This window comes from Copadichromis virginalis, linkage group LG7 (genome assembly GCF_057382275.1).
Source record: "Copadichromis virginalis isolate Kocher_CV1m ecotype Utaka linkage group LG7, C_Virginalis_male_GT1.1, whole genome shotgun sequence".
Taxonomy (NCBI): Eukaryota; Metazoa; Chordata; class Actinopteri; order Cichliformes; family Cichlidae; genus Copadichromis; species Copadichromis virginalis.
This window is the reverse complement of record NC_140624.1, coordinates 65240408-65261403: the sequence shown is the minus strand read 5'-3', so window position 1 is coordinate 65261403 and position 20996 is coordinate 65240408. Positions and strand designations below refer to the sequence as shown.

The following is a 20996-nucleotide window of genomic DNA, read 5'->3' as shown; positions in this document are numbered from 1 at the left end:
CACAATATAACCATCCCTCCCAAACAGTGGTCACAAATCAGTCCAAATGTGTGGTAGTGGGCACATCTGCTATATTGAGATAATCCATCCCACCTCACAGGTGTGCCACATCAGGATGCTGATCTGACATCATGAGTAGTGCACAGGTGTACCTCAGACTGCCCACAACAAAAGGCCACCCTGGAATGTGCAGTTTTTTGCGCTATTGGGGGTCTGGGGACCCAGAACCGGTCAGTATCTGGTGTGACCACCATTTGCCTCATGCAGTGCAACACATTGTCGCATGGAGTCTATCAGATTGTCAATTGTGGCGTGTGGAATGTTGGTCCACTCCACTTCAATGGCTGTGCGAGGTTGTTGGATATTCGTGGGAACTGGTACACGCTGTCGTATACGCCGGTCAAGCACATCCCGAACATGCTCAATGGGTGACATGTCCGGTGAGTATGCTGGCCATGCAAGAACTGGGACATTCTCAGCTGCCATCTGCCCTGAACAATGTGAACCATGATCCATCCGTGAAGCGCACACCTCTCCAACGTGCCAGACGCCATCGAATGTGAGCATTTGCCCACACAAGTCTGTTACGGCGACGAGCTGGAGTCAGGTCAAGACCCCAATGAGGACGATGGGCATGCAGTTGAGCGTCCCTGAGACGGTTTCTGACAGTTTGTGCAGAAATTGTTTGGTTGTGCAAACCAATTGTTCCAGCAGCTGTCTGGGTGGCTGGTCTCAGACGATCTTGGAGGTGAACCTGCTGGATGTGGAGGTCCTGGGCTGGTGTGGTTACACGAGGTCTGCGGTTGTGAGGCCGGTTGGATGTGCTGCCATATTCTCTGAAACGCCTGTGGAGACGGCTTATGGTTGAGAAATGAACATTCAATGCACGGGCGACAGATCTGGTTGACATTCCTGCTGTCAGCATGCCAATTGCACGCTCCCTCATTGCTTGTGGCATCTGTGGCATTTTGCTGTGAGACAAAACTGCACATTCCAGGGTGGCCTTTTGTTGTGGGCAGTCTGAGGTACACCTGTGCACTACTCATGATGTCAGATCAGCATCCTGATGTGGCACACCTGTGAGGTGGGATGGGTTATCTCAATATAGCAGATGTGCCCACTACCACACATTTGGACTGATTTGTGACCACTGTTTGGGAGGGATGGTTATATTGTGTATCTGGAATGAATTTTAGGTCTCTATGTCCATCCCATGGGGAATGGGAGCAAAAACAAAAGTGTTGAGTTTATATTTTTGTTGAGTGTACATACAGGGAAAAACAATTGATTAATAAATATTTTGGGATGTGAATGAATGAATTATAAATTATTACAGAATAAACAGATTAACTCTCCTTCACAACAACAGTGTCACAAGATGAGGATGGGGGACCCATGGATACACAATCTAATATCATCATGTTGGTATTGTTCCTGGATCAATAAAACTAATGTTGGCCCATGTTCAATACTGCAGGTGGCCAATCATATTGTAATGATATCATATTTTTTACGTTGTGGAAACACAATCACACCACACACCAATCCGTAACTCTAACCCTATCAGATAGACCAAGCCCAGACACCCTGCAGAGGAAGATAATTTCCTCCACAGGTTAAAAATAAGCCTATTATATCCAGTAAACTTTGAACTGTTGGGAGTTTCCAGTCCCTGGCCAGTTGCGTATGTTGGTAGTAATCCAATCTTCTCAAGCTTGGCATGAGTAGCAGATTCCAAGATATCCTGGCCTTTAGTCCTTTGTCTAGGTCAAGACTTTTTCCACTTTCAATTAACAAACCAATTGTGTCTTTTTCCATTACACACTGTATTGTAAATACCCATATCTCTACTTCTACAACAAGATAACCCAGAAGTGCATCAGCAATAAGGAGCTCATAAGATCAGTTCCCTTTTGAGTCCAGTCTGTTGTAGATTGATAATAATAATAGTAATAGAACACTGTAAAACTCGCACAAAGGACAGTGGACTAAAGTCACCCTCTTTTGTCATTAACCTAATTACTGGATATGTTCACCTGACTGAATGTGACCACTACAATCAACCAGAGAATAAGCTGCAAACACACAAAATGCCCATAAAATCAGAGTGCAACAAAGGAGCTGCAAAGAGTCTCAAAACGACTGTGAAGCATCAAAAATAACCAAAGACCTACAAAATTGCTGCAATGGGAGGATAAAAATGACTTCAAAGAGAACAAATTTGTACAAAAAGATACAAAATGGCTCAACATAGGTCAAACATGCACTAAACCATCTCTTGCCCTCACAATTCTTCAAATAAGCACATCATTTAAGAAGTAAAAGTAAGTTGGGCTAGTGTAAAAGATTTGCAGGTAAAAATGATAAGCTCAATACTGTTCAGCACTTCATAGCTGCTCTCACACGCACACCAGTGTCATGATTCAGTTTCGGGGTGATTCTTCATCACGCTCAGCAAATAATCAGTCATCTCTCCTTCCAGTTTACCTCTTGTGATAGACATTTGGAGTTACTGTCTGGTTGGTAGTTTCTTCCCCACTACGAAGGGTGCAGACCCAGGCCGCTGCTCTTTTATGGCATCGGCTATCGTGATTTTGGATGGCGCGGCGTAGATGTCGTCCCGTGATGGAGCTGTGATGAGTATGATGGGCGTTCGCTGTGAGGAGTCAGGCGATTCTGTCTCAGTGTTTGGTTTTAAACTGGGGGGGCTCTCTGAAACTGGTAGGTAGAAAACCATTAACTTAGCCTCCTACCCTCATAAATGCTCAAGTGAAGTGAGAGAATATTACTATAAAGCCTGGTAAACAGTCACTAACAGTTTACATTTAAGTTATGCAATGTCTCCAAAGAGGCCCATTTAAGTCATATTTTCAGTCCTTGTCTTTGGATTTAAAGATGTCCAGATATTTCCAGGAGCTTCAGGAGTTGCTGATTTAGGTCTGTTTTCTTTGAAATGACAATTGCAGTAATTACACTTTGGTTATACAGTTGAGTTTTGTTTTTATTGGACATCCAAGTGAAACCTTTAAAGATAAAACATCATTATTGGCTGTCATTGGCCTACTACCAGTCAGACCTGGTAATGACCTGTTCAGGTGACGTATGCCCGCTGCCTAGAAGATATCCAGTGCGTTTGTTTGTATATATATGTCACACAGTGGAAATTTGTATTTGTCTTGTATATTGTTTTTATTCTGATTTTTTGTGTTTATTTATGAGTGTCGTTTTATTTGCATGGTTTTATTCTGTTTCTATTGCATGGTTTTTATCCACTGTGGACTGGCTGCACATGGGACAAATTAGCTGATAGGGACCACCTGCTGAGGCAGGGTGTGTCCAGAGGTGGCCTATCAGCTGTGTAAAGACCTTTTAAAAGCAGGCTAGCTGAGCACTGAAGGAGAGAGGCCCCAGACTGGAAGGTTAATGCTAGATGGCCAGCGTGACACGGCGACCCAGTCCTGACCTCATGGAACGGCAACAGTAGGAGACAACGCGTGTGATTGGCAGCAGGGCAGAGGTTTAAGCTGGGCTGGGATGTGATGGGCCAGTGGAAGGACAAGAAGATGGGAGGCTCTTCCTTGGCTGCCGAAGACGAGGCTGGCCTGGACTCTGCTCTAAAGAAGGAATTCCTGGCCCGCTGATGGACCCATAATGAACATGTGGCATAATTATAGCAGGGGGGGGGGGGTTAGTGAATGTAGAAAATGGTAGTTTTACGGGTTTTAGAATTGTTTTATTTAGTTTTAGTGGATTGACAAACATTTTATTACATACATTTTAAGGGTGTTTTTATTTGTGCTCCCTGGCCTAGTAATAAACTGTTTCTGATCAGACCTGCTTCCTCTCTGTGCCTGTGGTATCTGACTCGCTTGCTCCCCCTTGTATTTTAAAGAGTCTTTCTTTTTAGCGTGACATTCTGGCGCGACTGCTTTAATGTTGTCAGTTTGTTACATTATATAAACTTACGCTAATAGCACCTTTTAAATTGGATTGTAAATATGGTACTTAGAGTTGGGTCTATGCCAGAAATTCAATTCAGTTGTATTAATATCGCTCCAAATCAAAACAATAGTCACCTCAAGGTGCTAAAGATCATACAAATATAACACACAAGAACCACAATTAAAACTACTGATGATCATCAACAAATATGTGGTACAAAACACCTTTGTCTCAACTCTTCTTTAACAATCTGTACATACACAGTCTTGTTAGATTAATCTAAGTACAAATACTTGAGCCACCTGCCGCTGTTTGTGTTTATTTGAAGAGTTTTTTGAACTGGATGTTTTTTAACACCACAGATTAGATCAAAGCGGAAGTATTATAACTGTTTCTTTCAGTCAACCTGTCATAACTAAACTGTTATCACAGCTATCATAGACTTCTGACCACTGCACACAAAGACAGGTGATTTCACATTAAATACTACTGTCTACACATTCATCATACATTTGGAGAACATGGCTCCATAAATTTATCAGTCCTAACGCTGATGAGATGATCATGTCCCTTACCTGAATCTTGCCTCTGGCTTGCTCCAGACCCCATCAGTCTTCAGTCAGCTGAGGCACTGTTCGTCTACATCCACCGACATGACGCTTACAATTTAGTGAGTCCACACAAAAGCACATAAAGCACCAAAGCGCATTTACGTAGAGTCTACACCCGCGTGGCTTGGCTAATCAGCTTCTTTTCTTCTCCGTCATTCCCTCTGTCTGGTTGAGTGACACTAATCCTGTGCACCAGCTCAGAGCAGCAGTAAGGAGGGCTGGATTTAAAGGGAGCACAGGATTAAGGCTTTATAAACTCTTATTTAATTATAATAAACAATGACAAAATTGTGCATTTAATTTAGGCTGTTATGAACAAGCCAGTACTAGCACTTTGATAAAAAAAATACTCAACAAGAAAATGGAAGAAGCCGCTTTGATCCATTTTTTTCCAGCTTTGCATGACCTTTTATCTTGAAATTCTTTATTTTATTTTATTTTTTTATATATGTTTAACTATAGTGCTGCTATACTACTTTTGATCAAGGTCTATTGCGCACTATCATGGCTCTATTATCTTTATTTATTTATAGTATACAGTAGAGTACACAAGAAGGAGAGCAGGTGGGAAATGGGCTCTTCCAAGGACAGACTCAAACCCAGACCTTTGCTGTGGCCTTTGGATAAATGGGTCGCCTTCTTTTTTTTTTGTGTGTGTGTAGTTTCTTGCACACCTTTTCTGTTATGTATCTTCTTTTTTTTTTAATGGGTTGCCTTCTTAACCCAGCACCCCACTTTCCCTTTCTGAACCAAACAGGAAAATAATGTGGACATCGACATTGGTTGTGTTGTGCTAGAATCTACTGTATTAAATATTACTGTGAAGCCGCTAATGGACCAGGAGAAGACAGCCCAATTATGCTATTAGCCTAGACCGTATGATAGATGGACATGATTGGTTTGTAAAGCCCTTTTTTTAAAGCCTCAAGTTGGGCATTTCTGCTGTTGCCATGTTTGTTACAAAAAACCCACATGAAACGAAGAAGGGTGAGTCTGACAGGCAACTTATTAACCAATCACTGTGTTTTCAAACCACAGATAAGCCTATATTTGGAAACATGGTAAGACCAAGACTAACAAAGCGGTCGTAAGTTTTTATCCACAACAGCCAAAATGACTGTATGACATCATAAATTCAGCAGAGGTCAAGACTGAAACCTGTTTTTTCATAGATTTCTATATACTGGGAAGACTTTTTGCAGACTGCAACTATCGCCATCTGGTGGCCTGCAGATAGAGGTTTTTAGGCATTTCTGTTTTGGCTTAATTTTGTCTTGGAGGCTACCTCCATGTTTTGAGTGAATCTTCCGATCAATACTTTGATGCGATAAAAGGATATAAACAAATCAAGGCAGTAAGATTTTGAAAATACTGGCAGCCATCCTCGTAGATACACCAATGGTATCGATTCCAAAATCCAACTTTGCCTTGTTCTCGATTTATCGCATTCAGAAAGCTTGACCTCTGACCTTGAGGTCAAGGTCGCCGGGATTCGACCTCGTCCAAGGTTTTTAGTAGATGACTTTGAAACTCCTACATCGTTTTGTTCTTGAGTTATTGCATTCGCAAACTTGGGTGATGACAATACACCATCAGCCTATTATGCCTGAGGGGTAAAAATTAATGCTATTGGCTATAATGTTTTTAAGTCTTAAACCATAGGCAAATTTAATTTGGACTGTTAGCCTCCTTGAGCTTAATTTTCCATTGTCTTAAGATCTTTTTAAGGGCCTGTGGAAAAAAAGCCCCTCCCTATTAGTGAAGTGTTTTATTTTTGAAACAGTCTTCGAAGAAGAGAACACAACAGGTAACAGAGGTAACAGGGTGAGACTCAAAGACAGCAAACACATGCAACACTTATGTGCTGGGAGTCATTGGTGAGTTTTGTTTTGTGTTTAAAGAAAGCAAAAGTAGCTTAGTTTCAGTGAGTTCAGATAACATCAAAGTCATAACATCAATTAGTTATCAAGCCAGTAGTGTTGTACTAATGATGGTACTATAAGGATGTGTTCATAATACTTAATTTTACAATTTGAATTCTGAAGTCTCTGTAGTGTCCTGTGTATAAACATCAACATGTTCACTGGCATCTCTGGAGTAGGTAGAAAGTCAAATGTCCATGAAAATTAAATTAAAAAAACAAACACTCATGAACAAATACAATAAACTGCTGCCCATTTATTCCTTTCTGTGCTTCCCTCGCCTCTTCTAAATGTTGTAACTGATGGTGCGTTCACAAGGTGCAGTCGCCCAACGTCGAAGATACTCTAAATCATCTTCAATGTTTTCTTCGTCCGTGTTGACTTTGAGGAAGAAAAAACAAAACAAAACAAAACCCTGAGCAACCTGCGTGAATTTGTAGACACCACAGCAAACCGCAGGAATCATGAAAAAGCTCTCCTGGGAATTCTTACCGGGATGGGAATGTGATCCAGTGGTCAACACTTTGGGACAAAGGACCCCAGCTTCTTCTCCATCCGAATCATTGAAGCTTTCATCCAGATTCTTTTGGAGCTTCTCCAGCTCTTCCATCAGCTCATCCTGAGACAGACAGAGAGAGAGAGACAGCAATAGGCACACAGCAGCTCAGCAAGTGTCAAGAAGTGTCACAGAAGCGGAAAACCTGACTTATACCATGTTTCATTAAATAATAATGATTCAGCAAATCACACTGAGCCACATCAGGCAAATGCCAATAATGTAAGCAGACTCTAGATATCAGACAAACCAAGAATCACTGCAAAAACAAAAGCTCCAAAAAAACATTAAAATCATCCTTACCTCATTAAATTCCACTTCAAATCTCACAGCTGTGTAGAGGCTGTCTAGCAAGTCTTCGGTCACGTCTTGTTCCTCAATAATGTCCTTGATCGGGTCATTGACCTTGGTGATGATTTCTCTGCAAAACCCTGAAGACAGTAGTGGTCAACACATTCATCTATTCGCCTGAAACATCCACAGTTTGACAAAGGAGCTTGCAAAGAAAAGCGTCTGGACTTCTTTAAGTTACTTGAAGACGTTTCACCTCTCATCTGAGAAGCTTCTTCAGTTCTAAGGTCAAATGGTGGAGAGTCCCAAATATAAACCTAGTGGGAGTGACCCCCCACAGAGGGACAAAAGGACCCCCTGATGATCCTCTAATCCCCTGAGCCAAGGTGGAAAACTGGGCGTGGGTCCCAATCAGCCAGAGTTTCGGGTGAGATCATTGTGAAACCTGGCCCCACCTTCTCATGCGAATTCCTGAGGTCAGATGGCCCAGGATGTGAGTGGGCGTTAAGGCGTCTGGGGAGGGATCTCAAAACTGGATTATAGATGGCAGAGAGTTGGTGTCATAAACCCCCGCCTCTGTTCAAAGATGGTCGCTCACAGTGGACATAGATGGCTTCTTTCACTCCTCTTTCAAACCATCTGTCCTCTCTGTCCAAAATGTGAACATTGGCATCCTCGAAAGAGTGTCCTTTATCCTTAAGATGCAGATGGACTGCTGAGTCTTGTCCTGTGGAGGTGGCTCTTCTGTGTTGTGCCATGCACTTGTGAAGTGGCTGTTTGGTCTCTCCGATGTAGAGCTCTGGGCATTCCTCGCTGCACTGTACAGCATACACCACATTGTTAAGTCTGTATTTTGGCGTTTTGTCTTTCGGGTGAACCAGTTTTTGTCTGGGGACAAGACTCAGCAGTCCATCTGCATCTTAAGGATAAAGGACACTCTTTCGAGGATGCCAATGTTCACATTTTGGACAGAGAGGACAGATGGTTTGAAAGAGGAGTGAAAGAAGCCATCTATGTCCACTGTGAACGACCATCTTTGAACAGAGGCGGTGGTTTATGACACCAACTCTCTGCCATCTATAATCCAGTTTTGAGATCCCTCCCCAGACGCCTTAACGCCCACTCACATCCTGGGCCATCTGATCTCAGGAATTCGCATGAGAAGGTGGGGCCAGGTTTCACAATGAGCTCACCCGAAACTCTGGCTGATTGGGACCCACACCCAGTTTCACACCTTGGCTCAGGGGATTAGAGGATCATCAGGGGGTCCTTTTGTCCCTCTGTGGGGGGTCACTCCCACTAGGTTTATATCTGGGACTCTCCACCATTTGACCTTAGAACTGAAGAAGCTTCTCGGATGAGAGGTGAAACGTCTTCAAGTAACTTAAAGAAGTCCAGACGCTTTTCTTTGCAAGCTCCTTTGACTACGATGACCTGGATGACTGAGAACATTCACAGACATCCACAGTTTGAGTTTGAGGTAAAACACCTTTCCTGACAGGTTTGTGTTATTTTTGTTCATCTTGGCTTTGGGGAAGAAAATAAATCCCTGCACAACCTCCATGAATTCACAGACACCACAGCCAACTGCAAGAATAAAGTCGAAGCTCTCCCAACAAGTCTTACCACGATGGGAAGGCAAAGTAGTGGTCAGCACTTTGGGACAAGGGTTCCCGTCCTCTGCTTCATCCGCCTCAAAGAGGTTTTCGTCCACATTCTTTTCCAGTTTCTCCAGCTCTGCCAGCAGCTCACCCTGAGAAAAAAAACATACAGAGACACAGCAACAGGCACACAACAAGTGACAACTCTGGTACACAGAATCAGTGCAATCGCAGAAGTCTTCAAAAAATTAAGATCATTCTTACCTCATTAAATTCCCCTTCAAAGCCCACAGGTGTGCAGAGGCTCTCTAGCATGCCTCCAGTCTCACCCTCCTCCTCTGCAATATCCTTCATCAGGTCACTCACCTTGTTAATGATTTCTCTGCAACAGCCAGCAGACAGTTTCTTTGTTTTTTTAAATTATCTTAGTACTCAGCATTCAAAGGCCATGACAGACTTCTTTCTCATTCATACATAGCTTTATTTCACACATTCCTGTAGTGTTTCTCCTCACATGTGTTCGTAAATGGCTCTCATGGCTTTTAAAGCGCAGTCAATGTAATTGATGTGTTTCTCGTAGAACTTCTTTCTTCTTAGCGCCTGCAGAGCCGCTGGTAGGAGAGCACGGTGAAACAAAAACAGCACATGAGCAGGAATAGATTTAACTTTGCTTTTTCAGTATTTTTTTAAACAGAAAATCCCCAAAATAGAGACTGTAAAACTGTGAGGTTTAGTTAATAGATGGATCTATGGTTCATAAACATTTTGCTCAAAGAAGTCCTACCATTAATTAATGCTTCAATCTTAAATATGATGAACCTAGCTCTAATAATCAGCTATGTACTACAGACCTTCAAGCTGGCAGTAGTTAAACCATTACTTTAAAAGCCAAACCCAGCAGTCTTAACTAATTATAGGCCAATAGCACAGACACTAACTCTGGATGGCATTACCTTGGCCTCCACTAACACTTTGAGTAATCTTGGAGTCATTTCTGACCAGGATATGTCTTTCAATGCAACACATATGTAGGACTGCTTTCTAACATTTGCACAATATCTCTAACATCCTGCATCCTGATGATGAAAAACTAGTTCATGCATTTATTAATTCTAGGCTGGACTACTGTAATTCAGGATGTTCTAAAAACTCCATGAAAAGCCTTCAGTTGAGCCAAAATGTTGCAGCAAGACAGCAATAGTTCTGACAGGGACTAGAAAGAGTAGAAAGAGTAGAAAGAGTAGAGTATGACTCAAGTATATGTGTTGAGGTATCTGCACAAACATATAATTCATTTGAACCTTTCCAGTACTTTTTTTACTACGTTCATCTTCTTTTACATTACTTTTAACAAGTCAAAATAAATGTATAACCAGTTTTAGTTCTTGTTTCATAGTTGTGTGGCTAACGATAGTTAGTTTAATACCTAGCTAATTAGCTTTTAGCTAGCTAAGACTGATGTTTTATTGCTTGCCTACCCGTTTCTTTTCTTTCTTTATTTAAAGAAATATATTTTTCTGTAAAATAGCTCACCTCTTCTGTTTATTGTGCTGTTTTTCTTGGCAAAAAACTCTAGGTGGTCAATTTTCTTCTTCATAAATTCTTTCTTCTTCACCAGCAGCTCTCCTCTGGCTGGAAGCTTCTCCATCCACTCATTAACACAGGGCTCCTTCTCCACCTTTTCCCGCTATTGAAATCAAACAGAGATGTGCCTGTGAGCTTGACAGACGTGCAAAACAGCTTCAGGCTTTGACTCTGCAGTTCTTCGTGTCTTGATTATCTGCAATTTGAAACTGTAGTCAACTGAGTCCTTGTGTACCAAGTTGGAGACCTCTTTCAAAAGAAAACACATCCCTGTGCTGCAGAAACAGGTGATCACCATTGAATATCACTGTAGAAAAATATAAAGAAAATTAGGGGTGATACAATACATAATTATCATTAGTTTTCTCAGTTATTTTTATCTTTTAATTTCAAATGTTCATCTTTGACTTTGAGTTTAGCCACCATTTGTCTGCTATTTATTTATTAATTTTTTATTTATCGACTTCTAGATAGCTATTTCACCTATCCATAACTTGTTAGGAAAACTGATTTCCAGTGTAGATCACCTATTTACCTATTTCAACTGTATTTTAAATTTCTTTTAGCTTTGTATCCACTACCTTAAACTATTTGTTTTGTTGTTGTTTATTGGAGAGAACACATTTGATAAAACATATAACCATATACTTTTGAAATATGCAGATAGACAGATAGATTGTAGATAGATTTTGTTCTTTGAAATTGGTTCTTTGCTAAGTTATCTGATATGTGACAACAATGATTCATCTCTTGAGTCAGGTGCATTTTTATGACTGAATGACTCACAGGTCAGTGTTAATATATTTTTATGTATATTATATAAAAATATATAAAATATATAATATGAAGATCTTCAGGTACAAGAACTGAAGTGAAAATGAGTGAAAAAGCAGAAAAGAAATGTAGAGAAACGAAGTGTGGCTAAAAACCTTTGCTCTATGCTATGCAGTTTGCTGTATCTAGTTATGATAATAGGTGGCAGCATTTCACTTGAGGCAAGATGCCACCTTCGAAGAATGGGCGAGGAAGGAGAAGAAGAAGAAGAATTCGAATCACGTGACTACTGTTGAACCAGGAAGATCCACGGTGTTACCAAAACAACTCAGGACTACCTTGTAGAGGCGCTACAAATAACTTCTTAGACGTCTCCTGGTATCATTTTCACTTGGACATGGATGGTATGTCGTGTGTTAACTTCTGAATTGTCTGTCTGAGTAGCCTTTGGTTCTTTATTTTAGCCAAAGCGACAGACTACGTTAGATAGCTAAAATTAGCGCTTTAGCTTGGGTGTGTGGTTAGCCGGGTTAGCTGTCTGACCTGTTTTTTGTTGGGGGTTTTTCCGTTTATCACATTTGACGTCCACTGAGTTTACGGACTCATTATTAAATGGGCCTTTGGTTTTATTGGGCTGTGCCAGAGTCTTTTCTTAGCAGTGACTTCTACAGTAGGAATGTGATACAGCAGCCAGAATTTGATTGGAACAACTTTGACAGACGGAGACACATTTCATCGTTCTCCCCCGATCCTGTTAGATACAAGTCATCGCTATAAAAGTTTAAAAAAACAAAAACAAAAGAGCTTCCTCTTGCCTGCTTAAACGCTCAAGATGTGTTTCTTTAACTTATATTTATGCATGTACCTGTTCTTACAGATATAAATATAACTCAGACATTTGGTTCAGTTGGCTTGATTTGGGAAAAAATGAACTTAAAATAAATATATAAATGTATTTCCGGTATCTACAACCGTCCGCTGTTTTCTACATTATCATTGTTGTTAAAGTAGACTTGTTATACTTGATACTTACTATACTTACTATGATTTATTATGTGACATCGGTTAAATAAAACTGCAGGCTGTTCTCGATGACATCATACAGATCCAAAGGTCGGGAAAAAAAAAACCTGCCTGAATTTGAGTGTTTAATTAAAGCAATATGAAGCCTGAGCTTTTGGTTCATAGTGTGTAGCTGGACATATACTTACACTTATTTAAAACTTTGATCTTGTTTAATGTGAACTTTTGATAATTTATATAATATATGATAAGCACAATACCTATTGTGGTGCTAAGCCAGAGACAGAAACTGCCCAACGTGATCGTTCTAAATAGCTCACTGAATTCGAGTGCGTACTTTAACACAATGCTAGTTTGTGAAATTTCTTCTCTCTTAGATATTCCACGATCTGCTTGAAGTGGTATTTTTGTAAAATTGGAGTTTAGGAATCACAACCACTCAGTGGCAGACCACATAAATAATGGGTTTGCAGAGGGCTGTGGCCCATTGATGTAAAAGTCGTCAACGCTCTGCTAACTAAATAACTATCTCCAGTGTCCCTCTGGCATTAACATTAGCACATAAACTGTTTTGGGAACTGCATGGTATGGGGTTCAATGGCAAGCAGCTCCTGTAGATGTAATGTGTAGTAAGGTGCCCAGCACGTTTGTCCATATAGTCTATGTGACAGTTTATGTTATATACACTCCAAATGTCTGACTCTGTCTCTCACCATCTCTTCACAGAAACACTCTTTCAGTTAAAGGTATGTTCCAGTGAAAATCTTAAACCTATATCAGACAACAGATAACTTAAAGTGGGATATTTATTAATGTATTCACATTTTTTCTCTGTGGATCACAGTTCACTTCCAAGCAGCTGGAGAGGCTGGCCAAGAAGGCAGAGAAGGATTCTGAAAAAGAGCAGGCAAAGGTCAAGAAGGTAAGCAGGCCAATTAGCTGGGGTGACGTAAGGGCCAAACGGTCCCACAGTACACTGTATACATCTTTCTTGCTCCACACATGTCATCATTCTAATACAGACAAAATGAAATGTCTGTATGTCTGCTCTTTACTTTTATTGGCATCCGTTTACTAGTTCTAAGTCATCATAAGGTGCTTTATTGTATTGTAAAGTAAACCCTGTACAGTATTAGAGGGAGAACCCCAGCAGTCAGATTATTGCCTGTGAGCACCACTTGGTAAGGGTGGTGATGAAGAACTCCCTTTCAATAGCAAGTGACTTCCAGCAGACAACAATGTCAGTGTAAGTGGAAATTTGGATAGCACAGACAAAACAAACAGGAGCCTGTTTTAATGTTAGATTTGAAGTACAATAATCGGAAACACCATCTCTTCGTCATCAGCTCTAAGTTTAGCAGATGTGAGCAATGTAAAACATCCAGTCTGTTATCATCAACATTAAGGGAGCCTATCTGCATTTTTCTGCTTTCTTTTTTTGACATGATATGAGGTAATGCTTGTGACGTAATGCTTTGTGCTTTGTGATCTGTGCAGTTGTGCAGTAGCGTCTGCTAATAAGCTTTGGGTGTGGCTGTGTGTTGTAGTAAATGGAAGATGATGAGTCAGTGAGTAGAAAGACTACTCCATGGAGGAGATTTTTTTTTTAAATTTATTTTAACTGGACATCATTAGCACTTAACAAAAATGCAAATGATCCAGAAAATACTCACCAAGCTCTTTTTAGCAACCTGTGTACAGCGGCCTATTCATGCAGCAAATATCCAGCGACTTTTCATGCAATAAATAAAAATCTTCTGGTAAAGAATCAGCGCTTTAGTTAGTGTTTGCATCAAATGTGTGAGTTAAGAACTATGTGATCACTCACTTTTAGTGTCAGATGAACTGATTTGTGTGTTTCTAAACTCGTTACTCTCCTAGATTTTTACCACAATGTTTGTGAGAACTTACTCAAAATCAATGAATTTAATATCAATTTCTGCACAAGTGAAATCCTCACTAATTACTGAAGACAGAGACCAAGTTATTTGCTGCCATTTCCAGTGGTTCAATTTAAGTGAAACTGCTTTGATTGATGGGTGACCCAGCAAAAGGAACTGTAGTTCGTAGCCTTTTGCTCAGGTGGTAAAACAGCTGGCAGACAGTGATGACAGGGTCCAATAAAAAGTATGAAAGTATAAAAAGCTTTTTTTTTTTTTTTTTTTTTTTTTTTTTTTTTTTTTACCTTTTTGAAATATTTATTAGTAATTTTATTTTGTGACTCAGTATTGAGGCCATTATTATTAAAGCAATAACTGAAGATGTGAAGTGAGTTTAACTATAGACCTAAAGACAAGACTCAAGGGAAAAAAATAAAAAGTAAACATATTGTAGGTTCTTCTGATTATTAGTCAATGTAAATACATGCAGTTAATAAATATAAATACAAATGATATTGAACTGAATAAAATAACATTCAACACTTACTAACTACTACTAACTACCTGACCTAATGAGTACTTTTTACTCCCTAACAACACCCCTAATCTAATAACAATCCAACAAAAAGAAACCTCCGACTCAGTCAAGAAAACTCAGTGAAATTAAACTGAAACTGGAAAAAACAGAAACACAATCTTACAATTCAGTGATCGTGGTGTAGTTATGCTGATCATTTTACCAGTCTGCTGACACGTGGAGTGGCACACATGAACCAGCAGGTGGCAGTACAACACTAGCTCAGCTAGTTTTAGGTATTGGGCAGGTCTGTCCCAATTAGAATGTATGTTTGCCGTAGAGAATACAGAAGTGCTATTCAAACGCATTCTCGAGCAACGGGGTTCTGACATGACAAAGCTTTTATTATCTGAAACGTCAGAAATATTTCACTGTTCAGTCATGACAGGTTTCCCTCCTGCTTTGCTTTGTTGAAAAGCTGACATGCATTTGAAATGAGGAAAGATGGAAGTTTGCTCTTTGATGCTGCTGCTGTTTCCTGTTACCACTGCTGAAAGAAATATGATTATTGCCAACTTCATGCAATCTGTTCTGCTGTAAATTATTTGTGTTTTAAATGAGGTGGATCACGTGTAAGGTTGGGTCACTCTAATCACAACAGAGATGGTTGCTGTTTATTATACATTTCATAATTATACAACCAGGATCACAGTAACATCATAAACATTTGGACTTTTAACAGACATTGGTGTGAATTGAGCACATTCCAAAGAAAAACAAATGCTAATTTATTGAGTTGTTAGTTATGGTGTATGAGGAAGAACACAGGAATACACAGTAAAGATGCAAGGTTATTGCTGATTATGTCTTTGATATTATTGAACCTGCAGCGTCTATGCTGTGCTAACACTGAGCCAAACTTGCAAAGCTAAGTATATTTTTAGTAAACAATTGTTTAGTTACATTTATGGCTGTAATTCCTGTAATTGTTCTAGTTCATTTGTCGCTTGTATGTGGAGTGTCTACAGTAAAATTTACCTAGTGATGTTCTGTGTATCAGTCTTAGGATGTATCCACCCTGTCTGTGCACATAAACAAAGGATTATTCTGAAGCTGAAAAGTGTTAACAGCATCTTTGTCTCATCAACAGGCTTTGCAACAGAAAAATGTGGAATGTGCCAGAGTTTACGCGGAGAATGCCATCAGGAAAAAGAACGAAGGCCTTAACTGGCTGCGCATGGCGTCTCGAGTCGATGCCGTGGCCTCTAAAGTCCAGACCGCTGTTACCATGAAAGGCGTAAGTTAGTGTTCAGTCAGCTCAACAGTTTGAATCAAAGACATATTTTTCTATGTTGAAATGAAAGATTCTAAATCAACTATTTTCATATCACAAAGTGTGTATGAGACGTATGTTACAAATGCCTTTTCTTTACTTTCCAACAGGTGACCAAAAGCATGGGTCAGGTCACCAAGGCGCTGGACAAAGCTCTGAACTCCATGGATCTCCAGAAGGTCTCTGCAGTCATGGATAAGTTTGAAAGCCAAGTCCAGAACCTCGATGTCCACACCTCAGTGAGTGCCTTCACTCTTTGTTTGTAGAGCACTTTTTCATGCTTTTTAAAATTCCACAGTAGCGCTAGAGGATGTAATAAGTCAAACCCAGCTTTGCACTCTCTGACCTCACATTCCCTTTGTTCTCTCCTCACCTCTTTTTTTTGTGCACCAGGTCATGGAGGATTCCATGAGCTCAGCAATGACGCTGACCACGCCTCAGGAGCAGGTGGATGACCTGATCCACCAAATAGCAGAACAGAACGGCCTGGAGGTGATGGACCAGCTCAACCAGCTGCCTGCCGGGGCTACCTCAGTGGGCGCAGAGAGCTCACGGAGCCAGGATAAGGAGGACCAGCTGTCTCGACGGTAGGAACCAGATTCTATAAGTTAAACATGTCCCCAGTAGCTATGGCTCTATGTACAAACCTCAAACAATTATCTGTTTAAATACCAAAAAACACCACAGCAATGACTGCTTATTAAATGTAAACAACACACACGGTGCAAATATCTTTTTGCAGTATTTCCTCTGCACTGTGATAGCACCATTTTAGCTCTTTTTATATTCTGTGACAAAATGGTGTCAGTCATCTGCAGACAGGTAGCTGGGCTGCCAGTTTCTCCTAACCCATGCATCCTCCCATTAACCCACACACCTGATGCGTCTGGAACAAATCGTAGCATTATACAACAAATTAGAACCATATTTGTGCAGGAGCTGGGTATGGAGCTGTGCAACACCTGTTTGAGTCTGGCGTAAATTAAAAAAAGACATTACATCTGTCTTATTTCAGCCCCTGCAGCTGTGTTATAACTTCTGATAAGAAGAAACTTCAAAGTGTCCTCCGCGTTTCCCTTACTCACTGAATCCTCCCCCTCCTCACCTGGTTTTCATACTCTGGCAAAAACTTAATAAGTTACACACAATCCCGCGCTTCTGTGTTGACAACAGAGCACGAGATCAGGAAATCAGATTACTCCACAAGTCCCTGCCCCCACACTGAACACTGCTGTTGCGGTTGCAAAGTCATGAGGGAACAAGAAAGGCACAGTATGTTCAGTTCAGATATGACTCATCAGAATAATCAAATCAGCTTTTGAAAGAAAATGGAATTCTGCTTTAAAGCTTCCAAGTGTAGAAAATTGTTGTCTCCTTGTTTTTAGTACTAGTTAGTTACTTAGTCATTACTGTAGGTCTGCAGATGGGCGATAATGTGGGCTGAAAAGTAAAAAAACAAGCAGATTTTTCTATTAAATGAACCAAAAGTGACCAGTAGTTGAACAGAGCAAGCAATTCAACATCGCTTCAACCTTTTAGATTGCATCTTTTTCTTTTTGTATAGGCGTTAACTGTATCTCCCAGCCCAGTAAACGCTGCATAAAATAATTTGTTGACTTGAGTTTAAATGATTTCTCTGCGTGCTGTTGTGGCAGTCCTTGTATCTGACATCAAGTTATTCCGAGACAGCATGATTAGGACACAACAGGAATAGTTTCACACACCAGCCAGGCATTAAGTAGGTGTTATAAACATATAAAGGTGTTGCTGTCGTCCTGTGAGCGACAGGTTTCTGGCAGGAAAACGTGCAGCCAGGATGAAACACTGTTTGTGCATCTTGTTAGTGAGAGTTGATTTAATGTTTGATTGTGGTATCATCCAAGTAATTGTTTCTGGAAAAAAAATTTAGTCTTTTACAAGTGCTAACGCTCATTTTATCAGCTTTAACACAACGTTAGGTTTGATTTTCTAAGAAAAAATCATAAATTTCCAGAATTTAAGGTCAATTTTAAAGAAAATGTTTTCTGATGTTAGAAAACTTTGTCACACCACTTCATAAACAAGGAACCGCACACGAACATAACAATGAGAAGATGAAACTGTAATAATAAAAACACAATCTTTATCATTTCTTTACAAGTGTGTAACTTCTCATGTTTTATTCCTGGTCAATATTTATTTTGTATGCCACCATTATTTTAACCACTTATCCAGTTCTGCATTGCCCACCAGCCCATCACATTGCACGCACAGCCATTCACTTTAATATTCAGGATCCTGTGACCTGAACATCATCATCTCCACACAGAGAGGCCTCAACTGACGGGTCAATTCACACCCAGAACCTTCCTCCATGCTGTACTGTGCAAATCATAAAAGCACACCTGGCGGTGGTTACACGAGTTACTGCAGGCACCTGTTGGACGCAGCTAATTGTTTCACTCTCTGTTTGTTCACAGCAGAAGTCTCAGAACTTTCTGACTGGATATGATAAAAAGTATGCTGGGAAACGTTTGCCAAGCAGAACTGATATTTAAAGGTGTTACGGTGAAATAATGAGTGACCTGCAATGCACAATGAAAATAATTGTGCATTCCAGCATTACTTATAGTATATCTGTAGGTTTTTCCCTGTCAATGGTGCGAGCGCTGAAACACTGACAGGGAAACATGTTTTTAAGGCTTCTATATGTTACAAAGACCTTTAACTTTCCTCATATTTTTCTTCCAGGTTGGCGGCTCTACGGAACTAAAAGCTGCTGCAGGAGAGGCGACGGGGCTGCGTGGAAACAGACAACTTCAAAGATGGCGGCAACGAGAGCTGTGTGTGTTTCTATTGAACTGTTCCTACTGGGAGGACTTAATGAGCCTATTGATTTACCAACCTTCCCCCGTCTGCTCTATAAATAAGTACACACAAACACACAGCAGAAGAAGCAGCACCTGAGAAGGCACGGGCGTCTCTCTCTGGCTCACCTTCCCTTTTCGATCCATCTTCCTCTGTTATTCCCCGCTGGAATCTCATTTTACCTTCACCCTTCTTCCTTCCCCTTTTCATCCCCTTTGTCGAATCACGGGCTTTCAGGTTGAAGATTTATAAAAAAAACAAAAACACCTTTTACAAAATGATGAGTTTTAAAGAGTAGTTGTATTGATTATATGGGGGTTGGGTGGGGGTCAGAAAGGGTTTAAATTCTTTGGAAGTGGTAGGAAAGGAAATATCAGTTGACAATAGACTTTGGAAACACTACCCCACTGAACTCCTTCCTTTGTCAGATTTTCCAATCTTCATTTGTGTAACACTGCAAACAACAAAGGACAATCTTTGTTTCAGGGTGATATTTTCCTATTTTATTTTTATTCAGGATTTATTTTGGATTGTTTCTCATGCCTGTATTCAGACTTTTTTTGCTTTGAACGCCTTATTTGGAATGCAGATGCTTGCATAGGTGCTTCTCCGCCAGTGCCTGATGGACAGTCTGTTGTTTAGAAGGCGAGAGAGGAATTTTCCGTTGCTCTTCCTGCCAGCAGAGCCTGAGATTCTTTTGTCCTGTTCCAGCCAACTTCTACGCTGTCTGTGAACAGCAGGGCCTCAGGTTTACATTTATTATCTGCGTCTCTGTAGCCAGATCTCTTTTGTGGTTTTTAAGGCTGAGCTTTTGATTTTTAGTGGCATTGAGATATTTTCGTACGCTTCTGTATTTCAAAATAACACGATCGTCCCCCATCTGTCTCCGTTCCACCCTGAATGGTTTCAGGAGAGTAGTCACATCAGATGTGCAGGCATGTGATGAACTCCTAATTTGCCTTGCAAACCACACATTTGCTTTTTGGTTACGCAGGAAATGAACTGGAGGAGGGTTTAGATTAGGAGCCGTTTTAAAATAAAATGTACAACAGCGTCAGAATGTGTTAACAAGATATCAGGAGACTGCTTCCCATTTTTTGTTTTGAACGCTCGTAGCTCAGCGTTGACTTGTTGAGGGCTTTGGCTTGTTTTGGTGTTTCCTTCTTTGAGTGTAGACATCACGCGGGCGAACTGGAAGAAGCAAGACCTCCACCTATAACAGAGAAGCTTCACCCTCGGTATAATGTTTTCAGTTTCTTCTCCATTTTAACAGGAGGGTTTATTTATACTCTGGTTCCTCATACTCTGCAGCACTTTTGTTTTGTATATTTATCTTGTGAAAATAAAGTCATACCCTATTACGCCGACCCATGCTTGTTGTTTGTGGTTTGTGGTGATGCGTTAGCATGAAGGTCAGAGGTTTCTTTCCACTGCACAAACTTTACTCATCTGCCTGCTTATCGAGGGACATACTTTGAACCTCAAAGTTGATTGTGAAAATGTTTATCATTCTGTGTCAGCGCACCAAACTGCAAAATTGGGAACTGTAGTGATGAGGGCATGACGTCAGCATTACTCAAGTCTTCTCTTCCAAACGCAGCCACTGATAAAGGTTTGCTGCGTGCCGACGTGTAAAAACCAACAGTGAAACGGCAGCTATGTCCCTCTTTTATGTGGTGTCTGCGGTTTAAAAAAATAAAGAAGATATGTTTTCAGATATTTATTTTTAACTTAAAGAAAATTATTCCAAAATCATGAGCATGCCTAGTCTGTAATGAAGCAAAAATACTGAATTTCTAGTGAGATGTGTGAAAACCTTTTCACAAGGCACTGAGGATTTAAGGAGCTTGGAAAGAAAAGCGACTGGACTTGTTTAAGTTTCTGGAGGACGTTTCACCTGTCATCTGAGAAGCTTTTTAAGTTCTAGGATCAAATTGATCAAATACAATCCTAGGTATTTAAACACAAGTGGGAGTTGTCCCGTTTGAGGGTTGCTGACCTATTATTGATCGTGAGCCAAGGTGTGAAAAGGGGTGTTGGTCATTAGCAGCAGAGGTTTCGTGTGAAACCATTGTGAGATTTTGCCTCACCCTGTGACCTATAAAGCTCAACTGA

The 20996-nt window shown here is 40.5% G+C and overlaps 2 protein-coding genes across 2 annotated transcripts; one reads left to right on the top strand and one right to left on the bottom strand.

Moving 5' to 3' along the window:
* Positions 1 to 6306: 6306 nt before the first annotated feature.
* LOC146706575 (charged multivesicular body protein 4b-like) lies at positions 6307 to 10805 on the bottom strand. Its single transcript, XM_085464777.1, has 8 exons — positions 10743 to 10805; positions 10457 to 10610; positions 9438 to 9534; positions 9188 to 9305; positions 8949 to 9075; positions 7335 to 7462; positions 6968 to 7094; positions 6307 to 6856 (listed from the first exon to the last, which is right to left on the bottom strand). The coding sequence occupies exons 1-8, from the start codon at positions 10803 to 10805 to the stop codon at positions 6762 to 6764; spliced, it is 909 nt and encodes a 302-aa protein (XP_085320903.1). The 3' UTR covers positions 6307 to 6761.
* A 741-nt stretch (positions 10806 to 11546) lies between these two features.
* On the top strand, positions 11547 to 20248 carry chmp1a (charged multivesicular body protein 1A). The gene is made up of 7 exons (XM_085464776.1): positions 11547 to 11685; positions 13031 to 13050; positions 13149 to 13226; positions 15852 to 15998; positions 16145 to 16273; positions 16428 to 16621; positions 18765 to 20248. Exons 1-7 carry the CDS (start codon positions 11679 to 11681, stop codon positions 18784 to 18786), a joined length of 597 nt encoding a protein of 198 aa, XP_085320902.1. The 5' UTR covers positions 11547 to 11678; the 3' UTR covers positions 18787 to 20248.
* Positions 20249 to 20996: the final 748 nt, after the last annotated feature.

Bases quoted from the DNA above. Each gene is read 5' to 3' on its own strand.
- LOC146706575 (XM_085464777.1), bottom strand. From the start codon at position 10,805: ATGGTGATCACCTGTTTCTGCAGCACAGGGATGTGTTTTCTTTTGAAA. The intron at 10,611-10,742 runs GTACACAAGGAC...TGATTTCAATAG, and splicing joins TGAAAGAGGTCTCCAACTTG to CGGGAAAAGGTGGAGAAGGA. The intron at 7,463-8,948 runs GTAAGACTTGTT...TACTGTCTTCAG, and splicing joins TACTTTGCCTTCCCATCGTG to GGTTTTGCAGAGAAATCATC.
- chmp1a (XM_085464776.1), top strand. The intron at 13,227-15,851 runs GTAAGCAGGCCA...TCTCATCAACAG, and splicing joins AGCAGGCAAAGGTCAAGAAG to GCTTTGCAACAGAAAAATGT. The intron at 16,274-16,427 runs GTGAGTGCCTTC...TTTGTGCACCAG, and splicing joins ACCTCGATGTCCACACCTCA to GTCATGGAGGATTCCATGAG.